General features: G+C 42.5%; 1 protein-coding gene across 3 annotated transcripts in view; it reads right to left on the minus strand.

Annotated features, from left to right (window-relative positions):
* prmt3 (protein arginine methyltransferase 3) overlaps positions 1-22123 on the minus strand; it is a 286249-nt gene that overhangs the window by 248267 nt on the left and 15859 nt on the right. For all 3 annotated transcript variants that reach the window (XM_072272745.1, XM_072272744.1, XM_072272746.1), the window contains exons 3-7: positions 20013-20095; positions 19819-19868; positions 15725-15827; positions 11646-11817; positions 8646-8790 (exon numbers count right to left, since the gene is read on the minus strand). In XM_072272745.1, the coding sequence (XP_072128846.1) occupies positions 8646-8790; positions 11646-11817; positions 15725-15827; positions 19819-19868; positions 20013-20095 (553 nt within the window). The remainder of the gene's footprint in view (positions 1-8645; positions 8791-11645; positions 11818-15724; positions 15828-19818; positions 19869-20012; positions 20096-22123) is intronic.

Genomic DNA, 22123 nt, shown 5'->3' on the forward strand with positions numbered 1-22123 from the left:
GGCTAGATAGGTTACCATCTATTCTGTGGTCACAACATGACATGGATGTAGGGAAAATAAGAACAGTTAGTCCGGTAGAAATAAAGCTGAAAAAGGGAGCAGTTCCACCCAGGAGACCACAATATCCCCTGAAACCAGAGGCAGAAGAGGGAATAGCGTCAACGATACAGGGGCTACTGGAGGCAGGAGTACTAAGGACAGACAGCCCATGTAATACCCCACTGTTACCTGTCCTTAAAGCGGATAAATCTAAATGGAGACTGGTGCATGACTTGCGAGCGGTGAATGAGGTAATGGAGGACTGGCCAGCGGTAGTTCCCAACCCACACACGGTCTTGACTAATGTTCCACCAGAGGCAGACTATTTTTCAGTGATTGATTTGTGTTCGGCTTTTTTCAGCGTTCCCCTGGCAGATCAGTGTCAGTACCTATTTGCATTTACATACAGAACAACCAGTATACCTACACTAGAATGCCTTAAGGATTTAAACATTCACCACACGTATTTAATCACGTGTTAAAGGTGGACCTAGAGGGCATATCGTTGGAAAGTACATTGATACAGTATGTGGATGATTTGTTGATTTGCTCCGAGAGTGAGGGACAGTGTGAACAGGATACCATAACCCTTTTAGAGAGACTGGCGCATGGAGGGCATAAGGTATCTAGAAAGAAGCTGTAATTTTGCAAGCAACAGGTGGAATACCTAGGTAGAGTGATATCCAAGGGAGTGAAGGCGATAGCACCGGATCAAATTGAGGCTATAACTAAAGCTCCCAAGCCCCAGACAGTGAGACAGATGATGACGTTTCTGGGACTGACAGGATATAGTTCAGATTGGATTGGGGAATGTGCTGAAATTGTAACGCCACTAAGGAAAATAATGAAGGAAGCAGGACATACAAGCTTGGGGAGTAATCTACAGTGTGGAAACAGAGAGGTTTTAAAAAGAGCTATGGAGATCCCATACAGCACTGTCAGCAGATTTTAGATCTAATAAAAGCGCTGATGAAACCTAAAGCACTGGCTATAGTAAAATGCCAGGCACATAAAAAAGGAAATGATACAGTAACAAAGGGAAATCAAGCTGCAGATGAAGCAGCCAGGAAAGCGTCAGGGTGTACATCCGTTGTCAGCGCACCCCAGGTAAGTCTAGAGCCGGAACCTATGGTAGAGGACCTAACTGAAATACAGGGAAAGGCAACTTTGGCAGAACAAACACTGTGGAGACAAAGGGGGCGCCAAGCAAATCCCAGAAGGCCTATGGACCACGGAAGATGGCCTACTGGTAGCTCCCACCCCTTTACTGACTATCCTGATCTCAGAAGCACATGGGATGGATCATTGTGCAAGGGGGGAAGTAATAAGGAAAATAAAAAAGGATGGATTTTGGTCACCTTATTTACAGGCTTCAGTAGACCATGTGTTGTCACAGTGCGAGGTATGTGTGCAGAATAATGTTCGGAAAGGAATTACAACCCCAATAGGTCATATACCCTTACCTGAAGGGCCACTTAAACACCTAGTGATTGACTATGTAGACATGATAAAAACAGTAAGAGGGAAAAGATACATATTGGTGGTAATTGACAGATTCAGCAGATGGGTAGAGGCAGTACCCTCGAAAGATCAAGGGGCAGGAACAGTGGTGAAATTCCTGACAAAAGAAGTGATCCCAAGGTTTGGGATACCGACAGAAATTAGCTCAGACAATGGTTCAGCTTTCATTCAAAAAGTGGTCAAGTTAGTCCTGCGAGCACTGAGAATAAAGCAGAGATTTGGATGTGTGTATCACCCTCAATCGCAGGGTATGGTGGAAAGAATTAACGGGACCTTAAAAGCCAAGCTAAACAAAATCTGTGCAGATACTAAACTCAACTGGGTCGATGCACTACCGTTAGCATTAATGAGTTACCGCATGCAGACTAATCGGATGACATGTCTAACACCGCATGAAATGCTAATCGGAAGGCCCATGCCAGTGCCCTGGTGGAGAGGACCATATAAAGGGCCTAGTTTGGAACAATTGAAATTGGAATTAAAACAATGCATGCGGCAATTAACTATGATGCATAAGTCTATTTACATACAGGAAAAACAGAAAGAGCCAGAGATTGATCAAGGGGAAGGACCAATCAAGCCAGGCGATCAGGTCTACGTGCAAGCGTTTCGAAGAAAGTGGAACGAACCCAGAAGGGAAGGGCCCTTTACAGTGACCAAAGCATCACCCACCGCAGTTCAAGTGGAAGGACGCTCCACCTGGTATCATCTCAATCACTGCACTAGAGCAATCCCGCAGGTACAGTCAGGTGGGCCACCCGAGGTAAGTGGTGAAGAGGAACAAACAGTAGGGGACAGGCAAGAGCAACAAGAAGCTGACACTGAACCGCAGGAACTTGACCAAGTAATAAGGGAAATTTTTGGTCCTGAGGACAGGCCCGAAGATCCTAAGGATGGGGTTATGGATGGTAGTACTCTTTCAGATAATGGGGACGACTTGGGGGCGACCAGTCCTGCCCCCCGGGATGATACACTCAGATACTCTTGTGCAGATTTGGAGACCATTAATTTGGCAGATGTGGCATGGGACTGTTAGGATCCCACCAAATCTGAGAGAAAGGAGCAAGAGGAGCACAATGGTTACCTCCGTACCATGGTACTAGAACATGTGGTACCAATGGGCAAATTATACAGCAAGAATGATGAAGAGACAGAATTGTTATCTATGCTCAAGGGCAAGTCCAGTGCAATATGTAATCCCCATGCCTTATAACTCCTCCACCTGCACGCAATGGCGAAAGGAGCGGAGGGGGCAGTGTGCGCAGCAGTGTCCAAGTATAGTCAAGACCTGCAGTATGGGAATTTGTAGCGGGATAGATCCTTGTTATCGGAAATGTATTGATAACACACCAATGTGCCCTTATTGGTGTATGTTATACCAGGCTTCCTCGCAGTATGATCAAAACAAGCTTGCCTCTAACTGTAATTACAGCAGACCGTGGGCTATGAATAAAAGAAGCCAGACACCCACATTGGGAAAGCTCAAAGTGCAGGAGCATTTGAGTTATGAATGTTTCACACGGACGGGTGATCTCTTGGTTGGACATTTCAGTGGTAACTGTGCTAAGACTTGGGATGTAACCCCAGACCAGAGATACAAGACAGGTACCCCTCCGCCCGATGGTGCACTGGATGCCCAGACCATCCCGTTAGCAGATACCTGGTGGCTCTGTGGGAAGGAGGGAGGTCTGAGATCCACGCTCCCCCTCGGTTGGACAAGTACATGTACACGAGTTATGCTGATTCAAGAAGTTGTGGTATCCCCTGAAGTACAATTTGGCGCCCTGAAGCAGCAGATACTGCGACGAAGGAAGAGAAAATATGAACCTGATCCAACAATCCAAATCGACAGTATAGGACAGCCGAGAGGTATCCCTAATGAATTTAAGGCAAGAAATGAGATTGCTGCGGGCTGGGAAGCACTTACACCTATAATAGGGGTTAGTAAAAATGTTGAATGGATAAATTATATACATTATAATCAACAGAGATTCATTAACTACACTGATGATGCACTAGAGGCCTTGGGGCAGCAGCTCGATGCAACCAGTAGAGTGGCGTGGCAGAATAGACAGGTACTAGACTGGCTATTGTCAGAGAAAGGAGGAGTTTGTGTAATGTTTGGGGAACAGTGCTGTACTTTTATACCGAATAACACTAGTCTGGAGGGATCGTTTACCAGAGCAATGAATAAACTGAAAAATCTAAGAAAGGAAGTTAAACAAAATGCAGGGTTTGGACACCAGTTCTTTGGTTAAATAGTAAACTAGGAGGATGGGGAGCATGGCTGACCAAGATTGCAGTAACCATTGGTATTGTATTGCTAAGCTGTGCAGTCATTCTGTGCTGTTTTCTTCCATGCCTCAAGTTGCTTATAGTGCGTGCTGCAACGAAACGGTTTCCGATGCTCCTGGAAATTGTTGGGTCGAGCCCTATGGAGAAGGAGACACCGATGACGTATTCGTACAGTCTACGAGACATGTAAGACGAACAGGAGAGAGATGAGATATGTGGGGATTAGGCTGTGAAGGCTCCTGAGTCTTTTTTCCTGTCTCAGTTACGAAGGGATGGGTTTTTGGCTCAGCGGTGTAGGGAGTTAGGGAGAGAACACTTTGAGTCTTAAGCGCAGGAAACTATAGTTTAATCCAAATTTGGGAGTAAATGCGTGGCTTTATTTGAGCTTTTGTGCATAGACTCTCAGTCCTCTCTCTCTCTGTATGAGACCCTGTGGGTCTCAAAGGGAGGATTATATTGGAAAATGTAAACGCATACATTGTATTTTCTATGTATTACAGTATTTACAATATTTACTCAACAGTATTTCAGTATTCACTCAAATGCACACATTATATTTTCTATATTTACTATGTAACCACTGCTAGCTGAATAGAGGGTATTCACTATGTAGCCATGACTTTTGACCTAATCACTATTAATTCATGAAGAGAACTAGAATGAAACCAAGTAGGAAGATAACAGTGGCGAGTAAGGTAATGAAATATGTGGCAGTATGTCAAAACAAGACCAATTAAGAAATAACTGTGGTTAGGGATGAGGGGACACCTGGTCTAAAAAGTAAACTAGGACATAATTAAATTGGGGCGTAAAACAATAGTGGAAGGTCGAGAGCGGATGTATTGATGATATGTGATCACAGGCCGTCTGGATATGATAATGTAGCTAAGATAGGAGATTGCTATAAAAAATGCTGTGTACAAGCCTCGATGGGCAGTCAGCTACTAGCTTTCTGATTGTCTCAGCTCTGATTTGCAAATTAAAGTTTAAAACATCTTGAAGGATTTTCTGCGTCTCCTTGTTGTTTGTAAGAAACGAGAAACCACGACACTAACTGGTAAACGAAGGACAATCAAAGTCACTAATTTATGGAATGTGGTAGAATACAGTTCTGCTGCTGAAGGCACTTAGCACTTGAAATGGATGCCAACTTCAGAGCTGCACACTTAGCACACCGGCAGTGCCCCACAAAAAAGCATGTTGCCAGTGTGTGTATATGGTTTTGTCACAGCAAGATCCATGTGTTTGCTACTCCTGACAGCAAGCTCCGCCAAGGTGGGTATCATGTCGAGGACAGCCTTTCTCCTCATGCTGGTTCTTTCTCCATTCGCTGTGGGTCCAGTCTGTACCAGAACACTATCAGCTCGTCAGTGGTGGGATGACCGTTCCACCTTTAGCCACAAACACTGAAGTCTGTCACCCATGGTACGGGTTCTTGCTACCTCTTCTGCCGATACTCAACACCATTTATATGCTCAAAGTTCAAAAGTAAATTTTATTATCGAAGTACATATATGTCGCTATATACAACCCTGAGATTCATTTTCCTAATTAAATAGGATCAGTGAAAGATCAACCAGCGTGCAAAAGATAACAAACTGTGCAAATGCCAATTCAACGAAATAGCAATAAATAATGAGAACATGAGATATGAGATAAAGAGTGTAGATCATAGGTTGTAGCAACATGTCAATGATGGGGCAAGTGAGTGTAGTTATCCCCTTTGATTCAAGAGCTTAATGGTTAAGGGGTAGTAACTGTACTTGAACTTGGTGATTTGAGCCCTGAGGCTCTTGTACCTTCAACCTGATGACAGCAGCAAGAAGACAGCACGTCCTGGGTAATGTATGTCCCTGATGATGGATACTGCTTTCCTGACACAGCAATCCGTGTAGATGTGCTCAATGGAAGGGAGAGCTTTACCCATGATGTTCTGGGCCGAATACACTACCTTTTGTGGGATTTTCCATTCAAAGACAAGTAGTCACCTTTGGTCATGTTTGACCCTACGCCAGAGCCATCAAGGCGCACTGCATCAAGATTGAAGGCTCTAAGACCTATACTCATCCTGACTATATTGTCCAGTGAACTTTTATGGTAACTCTTCAAAAGCCAATACAATCCCTGGGTTACATAAGGGCTCCATTCCTGAGAAATGTTCTTGAGCGAGCTTCTCTCTTGATCAGAAATGTCCATTTCTAGAACTACAATTGATCTACAAATACTCGCTATAATTGAGAAAGGATCTCAGCCCAAAGCTTTTGAGTGTTTCTTCCTCCCTTACCCCCACCTTGCTCTGACTACCCCAGTCCGAATGAAGGGTCTTGGCCCAAAACAATCGACTGTAATCTTTTCCATAGATGCTGCCTGGCCTGTTGAGTTCCTCCAGCATTGTGTGTGTGTTGCCAAAACCTCCAAATGTTTATTCCATTCCAGGTTTACTCTTCCCAAAGCTAAAACTCAAAGTTGAATGCACAATTCTGTGGTCTGAACAAATGGGACTGCACTTCATCAGTTTCATACTCTAAACCTTTGACATAAAACACGGTATTTCATTAGTCACACACATAAAATGCTGGTCAGCAGGACAGACAGCATCCACAGAATGAACAAACACTCGACATTTTGGGCCGAGACCCTTCTTCACGATTCTAGTATTTGCAGAATTTCCTGTGTTTATTATTATATTAGTCTTTAATAATAATTAAGTTTTTTACACGTGCAATAGTTTTTTTTTGATGGTGATACATGGAAACCAGCTCCTTTGATTCTCATAGCTCTCACAGGTCAGAAGGATCTGGACTGCTTAAGTGGCTGAAGGAAGCAGGTATTCTCACAACACTGAAGTACTCGGAGTTCAATCCGGAAAAGTGCGAAGTGATTCACTTTGGAAGGTCAAATTTGAAGCCACCAGACAGGGTTGACGGCAGGACTCCTAGCAATGCAGGGGAACAGAGGGATCTTGCAGTCCAGGTCCATAGATCCCTCAAAGTTTCGGGCCATGTCCCTTCTTCACTATTGAAGGAAGGAGGTGACACCAGAATAAAAAAGGGAGGGGGAGGGGAAGGAGGAAAACTAGAAGGTGATGGGTGAAGCCAGGTGGGTGGGAAAGATAAAGGGCTGGAGAGTAAGGAATCTGATAGGAGAGGAGAGTGGACCATAGGAGAAAGGGAAGGAGATGTTGACCCAGGGGGAGGTGATAGGCAAGGGAGAAGCAGTAAGAGGCCAGAGCGGGGAACAGAAGAAGGGGAAAGGGGGAGAGAAAATCAATATCAAAGCCATCAGGTTAGAGGCTACACAGACAGAATATAAGGTGCTGCTCCTCCACCCTGAGGGTGGCCTCATCTTGCCACGAGGGGAGACCATGGGCCAACATGTCAGAATGGGAATGGGAATCGGAATTAAAGCGTTTGGCCAGCCAGAATTTCCGCTGTTGGCGTATCTTTAAATTTCCTCTTCCAGGGAGGGGTGCACCTGATGGACGACCTTCAGTGCCAGTGGCGTAACAGGCAGTAACTAGCACACAAACCGCTGGAGGAACTCAGCAGGTCAGGCAGCATCCATGGAGAGGAATAAAGAGCCGACGTTTTGGACCTAGACCCTTCATTAGGACTGGAAGGGAAGGGGGAAGAAGCCAAAATAAGAAGATGGGGGTGGAGAAAGGAGTATAAGCTAGAAGGTCAAACACGAGTAATTCTGCATATGCTGGAAATACAAGCAACACACATCAAAGTTGCTGGTGAACGCAGCAGGTGAGGCAGCATCTCTAGGAAGAGGTACAGCCGACGTTTCAGGCCGGGACCCTTCATCAGGACTAACGACTAACTAACCCAGTTCTGACGAAGGGTCCCGGCCTGAAACGTCGACTGTACTTCTTCCTAGAGACGCTGCCTGACCTGCTGCGTTCACCAGCAACTTTGATGTGTGTTGCAAGCTAGAAGGTGATATGTGAAACCAGGTCAGGGAATGGTAGGCGGCTGGGGGAAGGGGGGAGATAAAGTAAGAAGCCGGCAATCATATATTTTCTGTACTTAATGCTTCCTCCTGTCCCCTTCCGGCCAGAAGTTGGACAATGCATTAATATAAGAAATGCAACTCTTCACCAAATCTTTCTGCAAATACTCTGCTCCATTTCATGATATAATTAGGCTGGAAAATGGGAATATCAAAATTTATTTAGGATAATTGGCACCTGAGGTGCAGTGACGCTTGTAAATTCTCCCCATAGCCATGTGGGTTTCCTAAAGATGCTCTAACTTCCTCCCACATCCCAAAGACATACAGGTTGGTAGTTTAAATGGTCCCATGGGTGTAACTGGGTGGCACGGGTTCACTGGGCCGGAGGGCTTGTTACCATGCTCTATCTCTAAACAAAAATAAGTAATTATGATTTCCACTTTAATAAACAATAAGACCTATTCCTGATAAGAACCAAAAAAAATAGAGTATTTGTAAGTGAATCTGACCACTGATCCAAACTAATAACCAGTTTCTATCTCTGTGGATGCTGCCTGACCTGCCAAGTATTTTTGGCATTTCCTGCAATCATTTCAGATTTCCAGTAGCTTCCACTTAATGCTTCAATTACTCTCTACAAGCCCTTGATAGTGATCATTCATTCTCACCAAACATCCGGAGCTAAATCTGAAACATTAAGGTTCAAAGACACTTTGGAAAAGGAATACAAAGGAATAACAAAGACAGATTCTTGGAAGGGATAATGAAAGCAAAAGCAGGACAAAAAAATCACTTCACCATGAAGTTGTAACCTTATAGGCTCGTAACCTCACCTTCAGCATCTCTTCGTGTATGCCATAATGCCCGTAAGAACTGAAGTAGACACTTTCCTCTTCTTCCTGCAGGTCTGCTATTGCATTTGCATTTGATGTACCAGTTCTGGCATCCACATTTATCACGAAATCCTGCACATATTGTCTGTAATCAATTTAAAACACAGCCTTGAGGCACACTCACTGAGAACCACAACAATTCTACAACAATGGAATTTTCCAATAGACTTCAAAGCCTTTTAATGCTCTGACTCCCTCTGCTGCCTTACAAACTAAATTACAGATTTCGGAAGCAATTATTATTTGGCCCACAGGATTGTAGCACAAAGGATTTGCAAATCTTTATCTGCAAGAAAAGCAGCTGTTCAAAGATTTCTCATTACATTGCAACAGCTGCTTTTTAACACAGTTGCAACATAAAGTCTCATACAAGTTTTCTTGCCATAAATATTTAATTTGAGGGAAAGAATGAAAAAACATCTTCATCTACAAGCGGGCAAGGGTGTTATGCAAATGTAATGATAGATTCCATTTTAACCTTGCAAGCAGGGCTTACAAGAGACAACAGTCACAAGAGAGACACAATTTAGCAGTTCCCTTGCAAAATTACAACTGTATGGGTTTTGGAGAGAAAAGGCTAGCAGTGATAGTGGTTGATCTTCAGCCAAGACGCCTTGATTTTGGGAATTCCAAAATTTGGGAATGAACAGTGTACATGGTATGCACTTACAAACAAGCAACCAAGGTGCGGGAGGAACCTGCTTGAGCCCCCACCACGACCCCCGCCCCGCCAATCAGGGTCATGTGAAGCCATGGAAGCAGGTTGTGGATGGTCCTATGAGCAGCTGGTGCATATCACAAGTACTGGTTATGCAACCACTGACGCCAGGCAGACAATCTCTGAAGAGTATTGATAATGGCTGGGGTCACCTGTCTTGTAAAGACACTGCTCAGAAGGCAATGACAAATCACTTCTGTAGAAAAAATTGCCAAGAACAATCATGGTCATGGATCTCCCACGGCATCTAATGATAACAATGATGTACTATTCAGATGTTATTTGTACAACCTACGTGCAAATACATACTATAATAAAAGGTTTCTCATGAAAACTGAGTGACCTTTCCAGAAACACAGGATCCATTTCATTAAGAATCTTAAATGCACGACCGTTCAGACTTTCAGCATTATTTCAACCCGAAAAGCTGATTAATTCCCTTCCTCCACAGATACTCATCAACCTGCTGAGTTCTTCCAGCAGGCTGCTGTTCTGGATAGTAGCATCTGCAGTCACTTGCATCTGTATTCGGAGCATATTCACTCCATAGAGAGTTGGACAGGACATCTGAGAACATTAAGGGACTTTCATTATTCACACATTTTATTGCCAACAAAGGAACTTCTGGAAGTTTGTTCTCTGTTGAAATGCAGGAAACATGACTGCCAACTTGCACACTGTTGTCTTCCACATACTACATTGTGATAAAGACCAAATATTTGTTTACAGTTGTTTCTTTTTAAGAGATACCTATTGCTTGAGCCACTGGAGACAAACCCCCTGCTCTGGTGATACAGCCAGATACATTAGGGACAATTAAGAGACTCTTAGATAGGCACATGGATGAAAGAAAAATGGAGGACTATGTGTGAGGGAAGGGTTAGATTGATCCTGGAGTCAGTTAAAGGGTCAGCACACCATAGATCAAAGGGCCTATAACAGTGCTGTGTTCTACATTCTAGTGTTGTTCTGTAAACGGTGTGCCATGGAACCTCAGAAGTTAACTAGTTAAATATCTTGATGTGACATTCCTTGATCCCAAAAAGACAAGAACCACACTGTTTCACATTGCATTCGAGCATCTATACATGTTCTGATCAAAGGTCAATTATCTGGAATATCAACCAATCTGCACAAGCCCCCTGGCCTGCTAAGTATTTCCAACCATGACTGCTTTTATTTACATTTCCAATATCCACAATACTTTTCTATTCTATCTCCCTTGTATCATAAAATTTTATTTGAATCACTTTTGACATCTTTATGTCTTAAGAGATACAGTATTCTTTGATAAGTTTTTAAACACCTTATATTACTTGAATCAAGTTTTCTAAATGAAGACAAGATGAAAGTCCTCCCATCGGTTTTCAACTATCTGTCTCTATTGGTTCTCACACGCAGCAGAGTGTCATCTACACTATTGCTTTCTGATTCTTCAGCTAAAAGGACCAATTTACATTCAGAAGCCTTGAGTGAGTGTGGGCACAGGCACTCCTCACAGCCAAATCCAACACCGTCCTTATTCCAGCAATTTGCTCACATGCCTCTGGAACATACGTGCATTTCACTGGATGTTTTGATGTACATGTAATAAATAAATCAGAATCTGAATCTACCTTCCAACAGGAATAACTGGTTGGCAACAAAGCTTATGGCCAACATATCACTTTTACTGCATCTGACAGGTTTAAGAGAGGAGAACTGAATGCTTTTTACAGGCTTTTGTTCGACTGACATTGAAAAAGCTACAGCCACCAAGTGAACTCTTGAATCATTAAAAGCTTCTCAACCATGTCAATACCACAATTGAATGATGAAGCTCTAAACTGCACAGAATAGTTTGAACTAAATCAAAGATCTATATGAAGAAAAAGGTAGGAGAAATTCAGCCTACTAGTTTCATTATTTATAAAGCATCAACTAATAATATTTGGTGTCGATAAATGTTTGGAATATCTTATGCAACAATTATTCTTCCGAGAGAACAGATTAACATGAAAATAAAGCTGTCTGTAGATTAAATGTAAATACAGATTTGACTTTGTCTACTCAGTGCAGTTACCCTATAAACAAAGACAAAATTAATTAACATGAATATTTCATTAAATATACCAGCAGCTCAACTGAACCACAAGTCTAGACTCTTGATCATCTGTCTGTTGCAGCTCTCTGCATTCACTGCCTGTATATTTTTCAGAAGGGTTCTAGAAAATCTCCTGTACCTTAATTTTTGGAAGTCTTCCATAATCCTTTCAGCAGCTGCTTCAGCTTTCTCGGCCCTCCTCTCTGCCTCCGCCAAGCTTTGGAGGTGGAAGGCTTGAACCTGGCCTGGATCATTAGTGTGCTCAGATGGACATGGCTTCACCACCATGTGCTCCCAGATCTCATCGACATCTGTGAAGACAATACCTAATGAGATAAGATGCTCAACAGCCACCATTACAAAGGAAGCTAAATGATTGGGTCCACCTCCCGTCCCCCAGAAGTCTGGATTACAACCTCAAGGGACTACAGTACTGACAACTGAACAGATTCAAATTAAAACTTTTGATCCTGTCAAATTTATAGGAAAGAGAAACCATACAATCCTTTGAGCTATTCCACCATCCAACATGATCAGTCAGATCTGATGTTGGCACCTACTCCACTTCACCAACTCATAACTTCGATTCCCTGTAAATGGAAATTCCACTGGAATACAAGAGCCGGTGTAGGCTATTCAGTCCATCAAGCTTGTTCCACCATTCAGGACAATCATGATTGATTATCCATTTTAACCACATATTCTTTCCCTCATATTTCTTGATGCATTTTGCATTAAATTTCACTACCATTTTGCATGAAACTTGGTTTGTTTCCATCATCAGTGGGACATGTCCATAGGATCATAAGGCATACAAGCAGAATCAGGTCATCTGTCCCATTGATCATGGACGATTTAATTTCACTCTAACCCCATTCTCCTGCCTTCTCCTTGTAACTTTCGATGCCCTTACTAATCAAGAACCTATCAACCTCCACCTTAAATATACCCCAAGACTTGGTCTCCACAGCTGTCTGTAGAAATGAATTCCACAAATTCACCATCTTTTACCTAAGGAAACTCCTCCTCATAGCTGTTGTAAAGTTATGTTCTTATATTTTGAGGCTGTGCCCTCTGGTCCTAGACACCCCACTATAGGAAACATCCTCTCCATATCCACCCTATCAAGGCCTTTCAGTATTTTATAAGTTTCAATGAGAACCCCTCCCCCACCAATTTTTCTAAACTCTATGAAGAGCCAACACTCTTTATACATTAACCCTTTCAATCTTGGGATTATTCTCGTGAACATCCTCTGGACCCTTTCCAATGCTAGCACATCCTTTCCGAGATTAAAGGGCCCAAAACTGCTCACAATACTACAAGTGTGGTCTGACCAATGCCTTATTAAACCTCAGCATTACATCCTTGTTTTTATATTCCAGTCCTCTCGAAACAAATGTTAACACTGCGTTTGCCTTCTTCACCACCGACTCAACCTGAAGGTCAACCCATAGGGAATGCTGCACAAGGACTCCAAAGTCCCTTTGCATCTCTGATTTCTGAATTTGCTCCCCATTTAGAAAATAGTCCACACCTTTCTCCCAAAGTGCATGACTATACACTTCCCTCCACTGTATCTGAAAGGAGAGAATGTGCATGTTATGGGGAGAGACATCAGGAGAAGAACACCAGCTGGACTGCACCATGTAGTAGATGATTCTAATTTGATGGAACAATTGGTCCCCTCTTATAATTCTGTAACATGGGGCAGAAATCCAAATTAGATAATTAACAATTTCACAAATGAGATTTACCCACCACAGTTAGTGGATGATGCAGTTATATTCAGTGTGGTAACTGGATGTTCCAGACTGCTTGTCTAGTCCATGTGTACACATGAAAAGTTATTACATTCTGACATAATGTTCGATCTACTCAAAAGTGTGCTCACAAATACACTAAATCAAAGAGGAGTTTGGAGGTGTTAGTGGAAAAGGAGTCAAATTCTCATTTCTTTGTCTGGCTCAGCTCAAGGCAAGTGCTAGCACAACAATATTTTATGTTAAGCCACAATAAATAACACCAAGAGCTCAAACGCATGAAATTAAGCCCAAGACACTGAAAGTGATCTCAAAATCATCCATCAGATTCCAAGCGTTAAAAGGGCACAGCTGCAGTTTGTTTACATTCCCTGGCATGAAGTCTGAGCCCCTTCATGTTAAAAGTGTGCCCAGCTGCCCGGCAACTTAAATCAGCAACAAGCAGCTCAAGCAGCATCTCTGTGTGCTGTGGGTCACAGATACTCCTTCACCTCCAACAGACTGTCGCTCCTAGGAATGGGAGCGGGAGGGGGAGATCCCTTACATGACTCTCGAAAACATAATGCTGGGGGGACTCAGTAGGTTAAGCATCATCTGTGGAGCAAAACAGCACATCAAGAGCCTCCCAGCACAAGCCTACACACGGGATCATGCTGGAATGCACAGCATGGCTCTAGGGCAGATGCACGTTGACTTGAGGCCAACAGGCCATTAGCCCGCATCTGTGAAAACTGGTGATGCGTATTTTGTCCGTAGCCTTATGTCGGCATCACTCAGTGTCTGGGCTGATGAGCACTTTAGTGAGAGATGGGTTGCAGCAAATCATGAAATTATTTTAGCTCAGAAACTGAAGGTGAGCATGGCAAGCAACCTTTGTAACTATATCATTTTTTGTTAAATTGAAGTTCTCAACTTTCTACAAAACTCACAGCTTTTTGGGAGAGACATTTTATGGTGCCTGCTCTCCACTGTGCAAGCAAGTGTTTTTGCCATCACAACCAATTCTCCCAGCTCTAACATTGTAGTTATTATTCCTTATACTCCTCTGGCCACTGAAATAGTTTCTCTCCAACTCAATCATCAGCTCACTAAAATCTTTTATGCTCTCTTTGCCCCATAATATTCTGTACTTACATAAACTTAAATCTATTCTCATGTCAGTCCATGGCCTCTAGTGTTGAGGCCACTCTCCCGTTGGAGGGGCAACACTCATATTCTGTTAATTTAAAACTAATTAAATAAGTAGTGCGAAAGAGTGAAAAAATAGTGCGGGAGTACACATGGTTTTAAGGTCCATTCAGAAATCTGATGGCTGAGGGGAACAAGCTATTCCTAAAACACTGAGTGTGTGTCTTCAGGCTCCTGTACCTCCTCCTTGTAGGAGCAATAAGAGGGTATGTCCTGGGTGAAGGGGGTTCTTAACGATGGATGCCACCTTTCTGAGGCATCACCCTTTGAAGATGTCCTCGATCCTGGGGAGGTTAGTCTCCACGATGGAACTGGCTAAGTTTGCAACTATTCAGCTTGTTCAGATCCTGTGCAGTGGCCACTCCATACTGGAAGGTAACGTAACCAGTTAGAATGTCCTCCATGGTACAGATGCAGAAATTTGCTAGAGTATTTGGTGGATACCAAATATCCTCAAACTTTTAATTAAATATAGCTGCTGCCTTGCCTTCTCTATAATTGCAACAATACGTTGGGCTCAGGGTAGATCTTCAGAGATGTTGACAACCAAGAACCTGAAACATTGATTTCTCTAACCTCCAGTAATTCCTCCTCTTTCTCCTCTCTCTTCTTCCATTCCCCATCTGACTCCCCTCTTATTTCTTCTCATCTCCTCACCTGCCTATCACGTCCCTCTGGTGCTCCTGCTCCTTCCCTTCCTCATATGCTCCACTCTCCTTTCCTGTCAGATTCATTCTTCTTCAGGCCTTTATCTATTCCACCTATCACCTCCTGGCTTCTTACTTCATTCCCCATCCCCCCCCCCCCCCCGCTTCCTCACACCTGATTTCACCTCTCACCCTCCCCCTCTTCTACCTTCTTATCCTGACCTATTCCCCCTTCCATTCCAGTCCCGAAGAAGGGTCTCAGACCAAAACGTCGACAGTTTATTCTTATCCACAGACAGTGCCCGACCTGTTGAGCTCCTCCAGCATTTTGTGTGCGTTACTCTATACTAAGCAACCGGGATTTGTCTTTCAAGCGCCGGTAAAATGGGTGCTTACTTTGTCCACCAAAGCACAGATCAGCCATCAACAGGGATCTATTAAGTTTTACAAAACATCTTTCACAAAGAATTGCTTACTAACCACGGGTTTATATGTCGATCTATTCCGACTGATTTTTTAATTCAGCCACTCATAACAAAATCTAAAGCTTCTGCAATTGAGAGGCATTACGTATCAAAGACAATTTCACTGTAATTCAAAATAAGAAAAATATAACAAACCAAACTGGAGTAATGGGTCCTCAGTGCAAGATGGTTTCATATATTCTTCTTTATCCCAGGGGGCTTCACCATGAATTGACTGAAAAAATTCTGCCGAAGGTTTCTGTGTAAAACCAAAGTATTATTTTCTTTGTGCTTTATTGCATCAAGTGCATTGTAAAATTCTCAAAAGGTATTTCTCAGTTTAAATTAAACTTCACACTTGACATCCTAACTCAATTCTGCGCAGTGATTTCCCCTTATAAAGTTATTTTTCAATTTTCTTCTCACCACAGGGCAACAATAAAAACGTACAGTTTGAAACAGAAAGGCAGTATTAAAGACAATTTATTATCAAAACCATCCAGATACTTACATAATAATGTTTAATTTTTAATCAATTAAAGCTATTTTTTTATGCAAGGCATTTAGAAAAACATCTAAAAAGGCTACACGAGTGAGAGCTAGCAAACAGAAGGCACCACGCACTTTCACTAGTATCAGCTCATGAAGATGAATAAGGACACCTATTCAACTGGACGACAGCCAGAGTCTTGGCTTAAGCAAGAACAAGAAAAGAATGAGAATTTCTCCAAGCGTGGCTCTCTATAGAAGGATCCATCAACGAAAGTATTGACATAGATCCGTATATGAACCCTTACAGAGAAAAGAGAAACAACCTCATCAATCTTAGGACCTCAGTAATCTTAGGATCTGGACAGCAAAGCAAGCACTTTCAATGGACTTCCCTTGAAGCTAGACAATCAGAATCTTCTACTGCTAAACTGTTTATGGTGTTTTGAACAAGCCAACCAAATCGCGACATCTAATCAATATCCGTTGGACCCCGGAAGAGCCAGGATTCTGAGGGGACAACACCCTCAGCTGCGCACTGATGATGGCTTCTTGACTGGAGCTGAAACATCTACAAACATTTTGCCAAGCTCGGCGATCAACCAAACTTCCAAATAGCCAACCCAATCTACCAATATTCTGCAATATTTCGAATTCAATAAAGGCTTTTGTCACATGGGCTTTGAAATGACTATAAAGGCATTCTGGAGGTGAGGCTTCAAGGTGTGCCATCTAAGGTCCAGGCAATGCTTAGGGGGTCACTCTGCTTCTTGGGAAGGCTGTGAATGAGCAGTGCATTTGGCCAGCAGGCTGCAAAAGGTTAGAGAGCTGTTGGAATGTGAAAGGGACGAAGGCAAGGTCACATTAAGCTCTGTCTGGCCCACTGTACAGTTTAAATTGTAGGATTAGGTTCAAAATGAACTGGTGAGTGATTTGTACCAAGAGATCATTAAAATTAAGATGGAGTACAATGTGCAGTTCTAGTCACCTTGCTATAGGAAGGATGTCATTAAACTGGAAAGAGTGCAAAACAGATTTATGAAGATGTTTCCAGGACAAAAGGGCTTGGGTTATAAAGAACAGCTGGATAGGCTAGGACTTTTTTTTTCCCTACAAGGGCAGAGGAAGCCGAGATGTGACCTTAAAGCAGTTTATAATGAGGGGCATAAATAAGGTGAAAATCCAAAGGGGCATAAAGTGAGAAGGGAAAGATGAAAAAGGAACCCGAAAAGGGCAACCTTTCCCACACAGAGAAACATGGAAGGAGTTACCAGAGGAAGTGGTTGAGAGATGTACTGTACAATTACAAGATTTAAAACACATTTGGATGGTTACATGAACAGGAAAGGAAAGGTTTAGTGGGATATGTGCCAAACACAGACAAATAACACTAGCTCAGTTAGACAATTTGGTCAGTGTAGATGAGGTGCGTCAAAGGGCCTGTTTCCATGTTGTACAGTTCGATTACTCTACCTAGTTCTATATACATTCAGTGGTGACTTTATCAGGTACCTCCTGCCCCTAATAAAGTGGCCACTGAGTGTATGTTTGTGGTCTTCTGCTCACATAGCCCATCTACTTCAAGGTTCAACGTGTTGTGCGCTCAGAGACGCTCTTCTGCACACCACTGTTGTATCGTGTGGTTACCTGAGTTACTGTCACTTTCCATCAGCTTGAATTAATCTGCCCCCATTCTCCTCTGACCTCCCTCATTAATAACACATTTTCAACCATAGAACTGGCACTCACTGGATGTTTCTTGTTTTTCACACCATTCTCTGTTAACTCTTCACATTATTGTCCATTTAAATCCTAGATCAGTAGTTTCTGTGATACACAAACCACCCCATCTGGCACCAACAATCAATCTACGGTCAAAGTCAATTAGATCACATTTCTTAACCATTCTGATGTTTGGTCTGAACAACAACTGAACCTCCTGACCATGTCTGCAAGTTTTTATGCATTGAGTTGCTGTCATGTCCCCAAGTATCCAAACAGTCATTGACCATTTTTGGAAATGTGTTCAAATTTTGGAATTGTGTTCAACTAAAGTCAAGTTTTATGTGATTCTCCATGAACTGTATCACAGTGAACTTGGACAAAAGCACTTCCCAGGGTGCTTAAGGAAGTAGCCCAAGAAATAGTGGATGCATTAGTGATAATTTTTCAAAACTCGTTAGATTCTGGACTAGTTCCTGAGGATTGGAGGGTGGCTAATGTAACTCCACTTTTTAAAAAAGGAGGGAGAGAGAAACTGGGGAATTATAGACCGGTTAGCCTAACGTCGGTGGTGGGGAAACTGCTGGAGTCAGTTATCAAGGATGTGATAACAGCACATTTGGAAAGCGGTGAAATGATCGGACAAAGTCAGCATGGATTTGTGAAAGGAAAATCATGTCTGACGAATCTCATAGAATTTTTTGAGGATGTAACTAGTAGAGTGGATAGGGGAGAACCAGTGGATGTGGTATATTTGGATTTTCAGAAGGCTTTTGACAAGGTCCCACACAGGAGATTAGTGTGCAAACTTAAAGCACACAGTACTGGGGGTAAGGTATTAGTGTGGGTGGAGAGTTGGTTAGCAGACAGGAAGCAAAGAGTGGGAATAAACGGGACCTTTTCAGAATGGCAGGCGGTGACTAGTGGGGTACCGCAAGGCTCAGTGCTGGGACCCCAGTTGTTTACAATATATATTAATGACTTGGATGAGGGGATTAAATGCAGCATCTCCAAGTTTGCGGATGACACGAAGCTGGGTGGCAGTGTTAGCTGTGAGGAGGATGCTAAGAGGATGCAGGGTGACTTGGATAGGTTGGGTGAGTGGGCAAATTCATGGCAGATGCAATTTAATGTGGATAAATGTGAAGTTATCCACTTTGATGGCAAAAATAGGAAAACAGATTATTATCTGAATGGTGGCCGATTAGGAAAAGGGGAGGTGGAACGAGACCTGGGTGTCATTATACACCAGTCATTGAAAGTGGGCATGCAGGTACAGCAGGCGGTGAAAAAGGCGAATGGTATGCTGGCATTTATAGCAAGAGGATTTGAGTACAGGAGCAGGGAGGTACTACTGCAGTTGTACAAGGCCTTGGTGAGACCACACCTGGAGTATTGTGTGCAGTTTTGGTCCCCTAATCTGAGGAAAGACATCCTTGCCATAGAGGGAGTACAGAGAAGGTTCACCAGATTGATTCCTGGGATGGCAGGACTTTCATATGAAGAAAGACTGGATGAACTGGGCTTGTACTCGTTGGAATTTAGAAGATTGAGGGGGGATCTGATTGAAACGTATAAGATCCTAAAGGGATTGGACAGGCTCGATGCAGGAAGATTGTTCCCGATGTTGGGGAAGTCCAGAACGAGGGGTCACAGTTTGAGGATAGAGGGGAAGCCTTTTAGGACCGAGATTAGGAAAAACTTCTTCACACAGAGAGTGGTGAATCTGTGGAATTCTCTGCCACAGGAAACAGTTGAGGCCAGTTCATTGGCTATATTTAAGAGGGAGTTAGATATGGCCCTTGTGGCTACGGGGGTCAGGGGGTATGGAGGGAAGGCTGGGGCGGTGTTCTGAGTTGGATGATCAGCCATGATCATAATAAATGGCGGTGCAGGCTCGAAGGGCCGAATGGCCTACTCCTGCACCTATTTTCTATGTTTCTATGTTTCTAAAAGACTACAAGGACTGACCCAGAAAATTAAATTCTGAGATTAACAAGAAAGAGAAATTGGCAGAAATTTAATTTCATTAAACTTACTGTGATTCTAATAAAATTGACAAGCTTGATATACTGATAACAATCAAGACCTACAAAAACAAAGGAAAAACAAGTTAACTTTTTGTTAATAACAATAAACGAAAATATTGGAAGTAAAAAATTTTGTGTTGCAAATCACGTGAGTAAACTGGCTGTCATGAGGGCTTGAGTAGCAAGAATGAATATTGACTTACCATGTTTGTGGACCATTTGGTTAATGTCAAATTGATGCTCTGATGTACAGTGAGAAAATGTATCTTGAGTGGAGCGGAACAATCTGTACATGGAAGAAATTAAAACCAATGCAATTAAGAGAAGTTTGGATAAGTCCGTGGAGAGCTATGGTCCAGATGTGGGTTCATTGGACCAGGCAGAATAACAGTTCAGCACGGAGTGGATGGGCCAAAGGACCAAGTTCTGTGCTGCAGTGCTCTATGACTCAGTCACCGAGTTTTTATATTAAACTCTCAAAACAGAGGTTAACAGCTCCATTAAATGTCAATATCACCCAAACTCACTGCCAACATTCTGATTTAAAGGTTGACCAGGCTGGCCTGTATCAGTGTTCCTCTAAGATCTTGTAAACAGTTCAAATAGACTTAAATTAAAATAATAAATAATGCTATAGCACTGTGGTGTCTTAGAAATGAATTCAAAATATTAAGATAAAAATATAAAATACAAATACGTTTTTCATTGGGTTCAATTACCCCATTCAAAAAATGGGGTTGTGCTATTTGCATTTTCCATGGCTAAGGAGCTAGATACGATGTGCATTTGGCAACTTGATTCCACTTCATGTTATGTTGTCACTGGGCTCAGTGGGGAGCCCAGAATGACCTCCAGCCCATCTCTGATTTCAACATACAGATATGAACTCAAAGATGAGCTAACCCACAAAGAGTTCCTTGCTGGCAATTGTCCATGAAACTTTTGTCTCTTTCTCAAGGATAGATGGAGGACGACCTGCATCCACTCCAGTTGTGTGGGGCCTGAGGTGATTGATGAGGCCAGTGCAAGACCTACTGAAGAGACAAAGGGTATTCGGTAAGGCAGCTGGGTGAATAGTTTGGAAGCTGTTTTTTTTCTGCTAGGCTTCCTTGTGCTCTTAACACATAGATTATGATGAAATTCCATCCAAAACCTCCTTCTCCATTTTGAGTGGTCATGGCCTGAGGATTCCCAGCAATTTGTGGGGGGAGGGGGGTAGGGATAGAGAAGGTGTCACAGGGAGGTTCCGAGGACATATTGAATCTTTTCCTCTGTTTCAGATCAATGCCTTTTCAAAGCTGTAGAAAAAGATTGGCAGAGGCAAAAAGAAAAGGGCTGGTCTCTTCTGCTTTACAAAGCTTTTGTTTTGAGCCTGGAAGTGTGAGCATGAGCTGAATTCTCCATCCCATTCCCACTCTGTTGTTGGTTCCTACACAGTTATAGCATAGCCCAGAAGAAGCTCAAGGAACAATATTTATTTTTAAACAAGGCACATTACAACTTCTTCAATCAACAATTAGTTCAGCTACTTCTAACAATATTTATATCTCACATTTCCACCAAATACATTTTTCCCTTCTTTTCTGGTAATTTCAGATTTCTCTTGTCTTCTATTTAGATCTCCCCCCAAACATATCCCACAATGCCTTTCCTAAGCACCCAGCAAACACTGTGATTGATTCGTTCTTGACCACTGCCTCTGGCAACTAATTCCACTGCACTGTACTGTATAAAAAAAAGTCATCAAATTTCCTTTAAATGTATCCCCTTTCATCTTAAAGCAGTGCCCTCTGGTTTGAGAATACCCTGCTGTGGGAAAAAGATTTTGACTATGCTATCTATGCCCTTAATAATTTTATAAACTTCTACAGTTGGCTCCTCGTTCTCCAGAACATGAAAATAAAGCCAGCCAATATAATCTCTCCTCATAATTACAACCATTCATTTCAGGCAACATCCTGGTGAATTTCCTCTGCACTCTCTACATTGCAACCTCTTCATTCCTATATTGTGGCAACCAGAACTATACAAAATATTACAAACATAGTTGAACCAATGTTTTGTACAAATATACATCCCCTGCCTACTAACCTGTAAAATATTTTTTCTCAAGTTCTCTGCCCTCTTCTCCACAACTTTTCCTGCACTTTGAACCGTTCTTCATCTGTAATTGCTTGCTGTTCTGAAAGATCATCAGCCTGAAGCAATTCTCTCTTCATTAATATTGCCTGGCCTGCTGAACATTCCTCACAGCCTCTGTTTCTATTTTAGATTTCCAGCATCTGCAGAAATTTGCTTTTGTAAACTAACGTGA

Source organism: Mobula birostris, chromosome 11 (assembly GCF_030028105.1).
Source record: "Mobula birostris isolate sMobBir1 chromosome 11, sMobBir1.hap1, whole genome shotgun sequence".
In the NCBI taxonomy this organism is placed as follows: Eukaryota; Metazoa; Chordata; class Chondrichthyes; order Myliobatiformes; family Myliobatidae; genus Mobula; species Mobula birostris.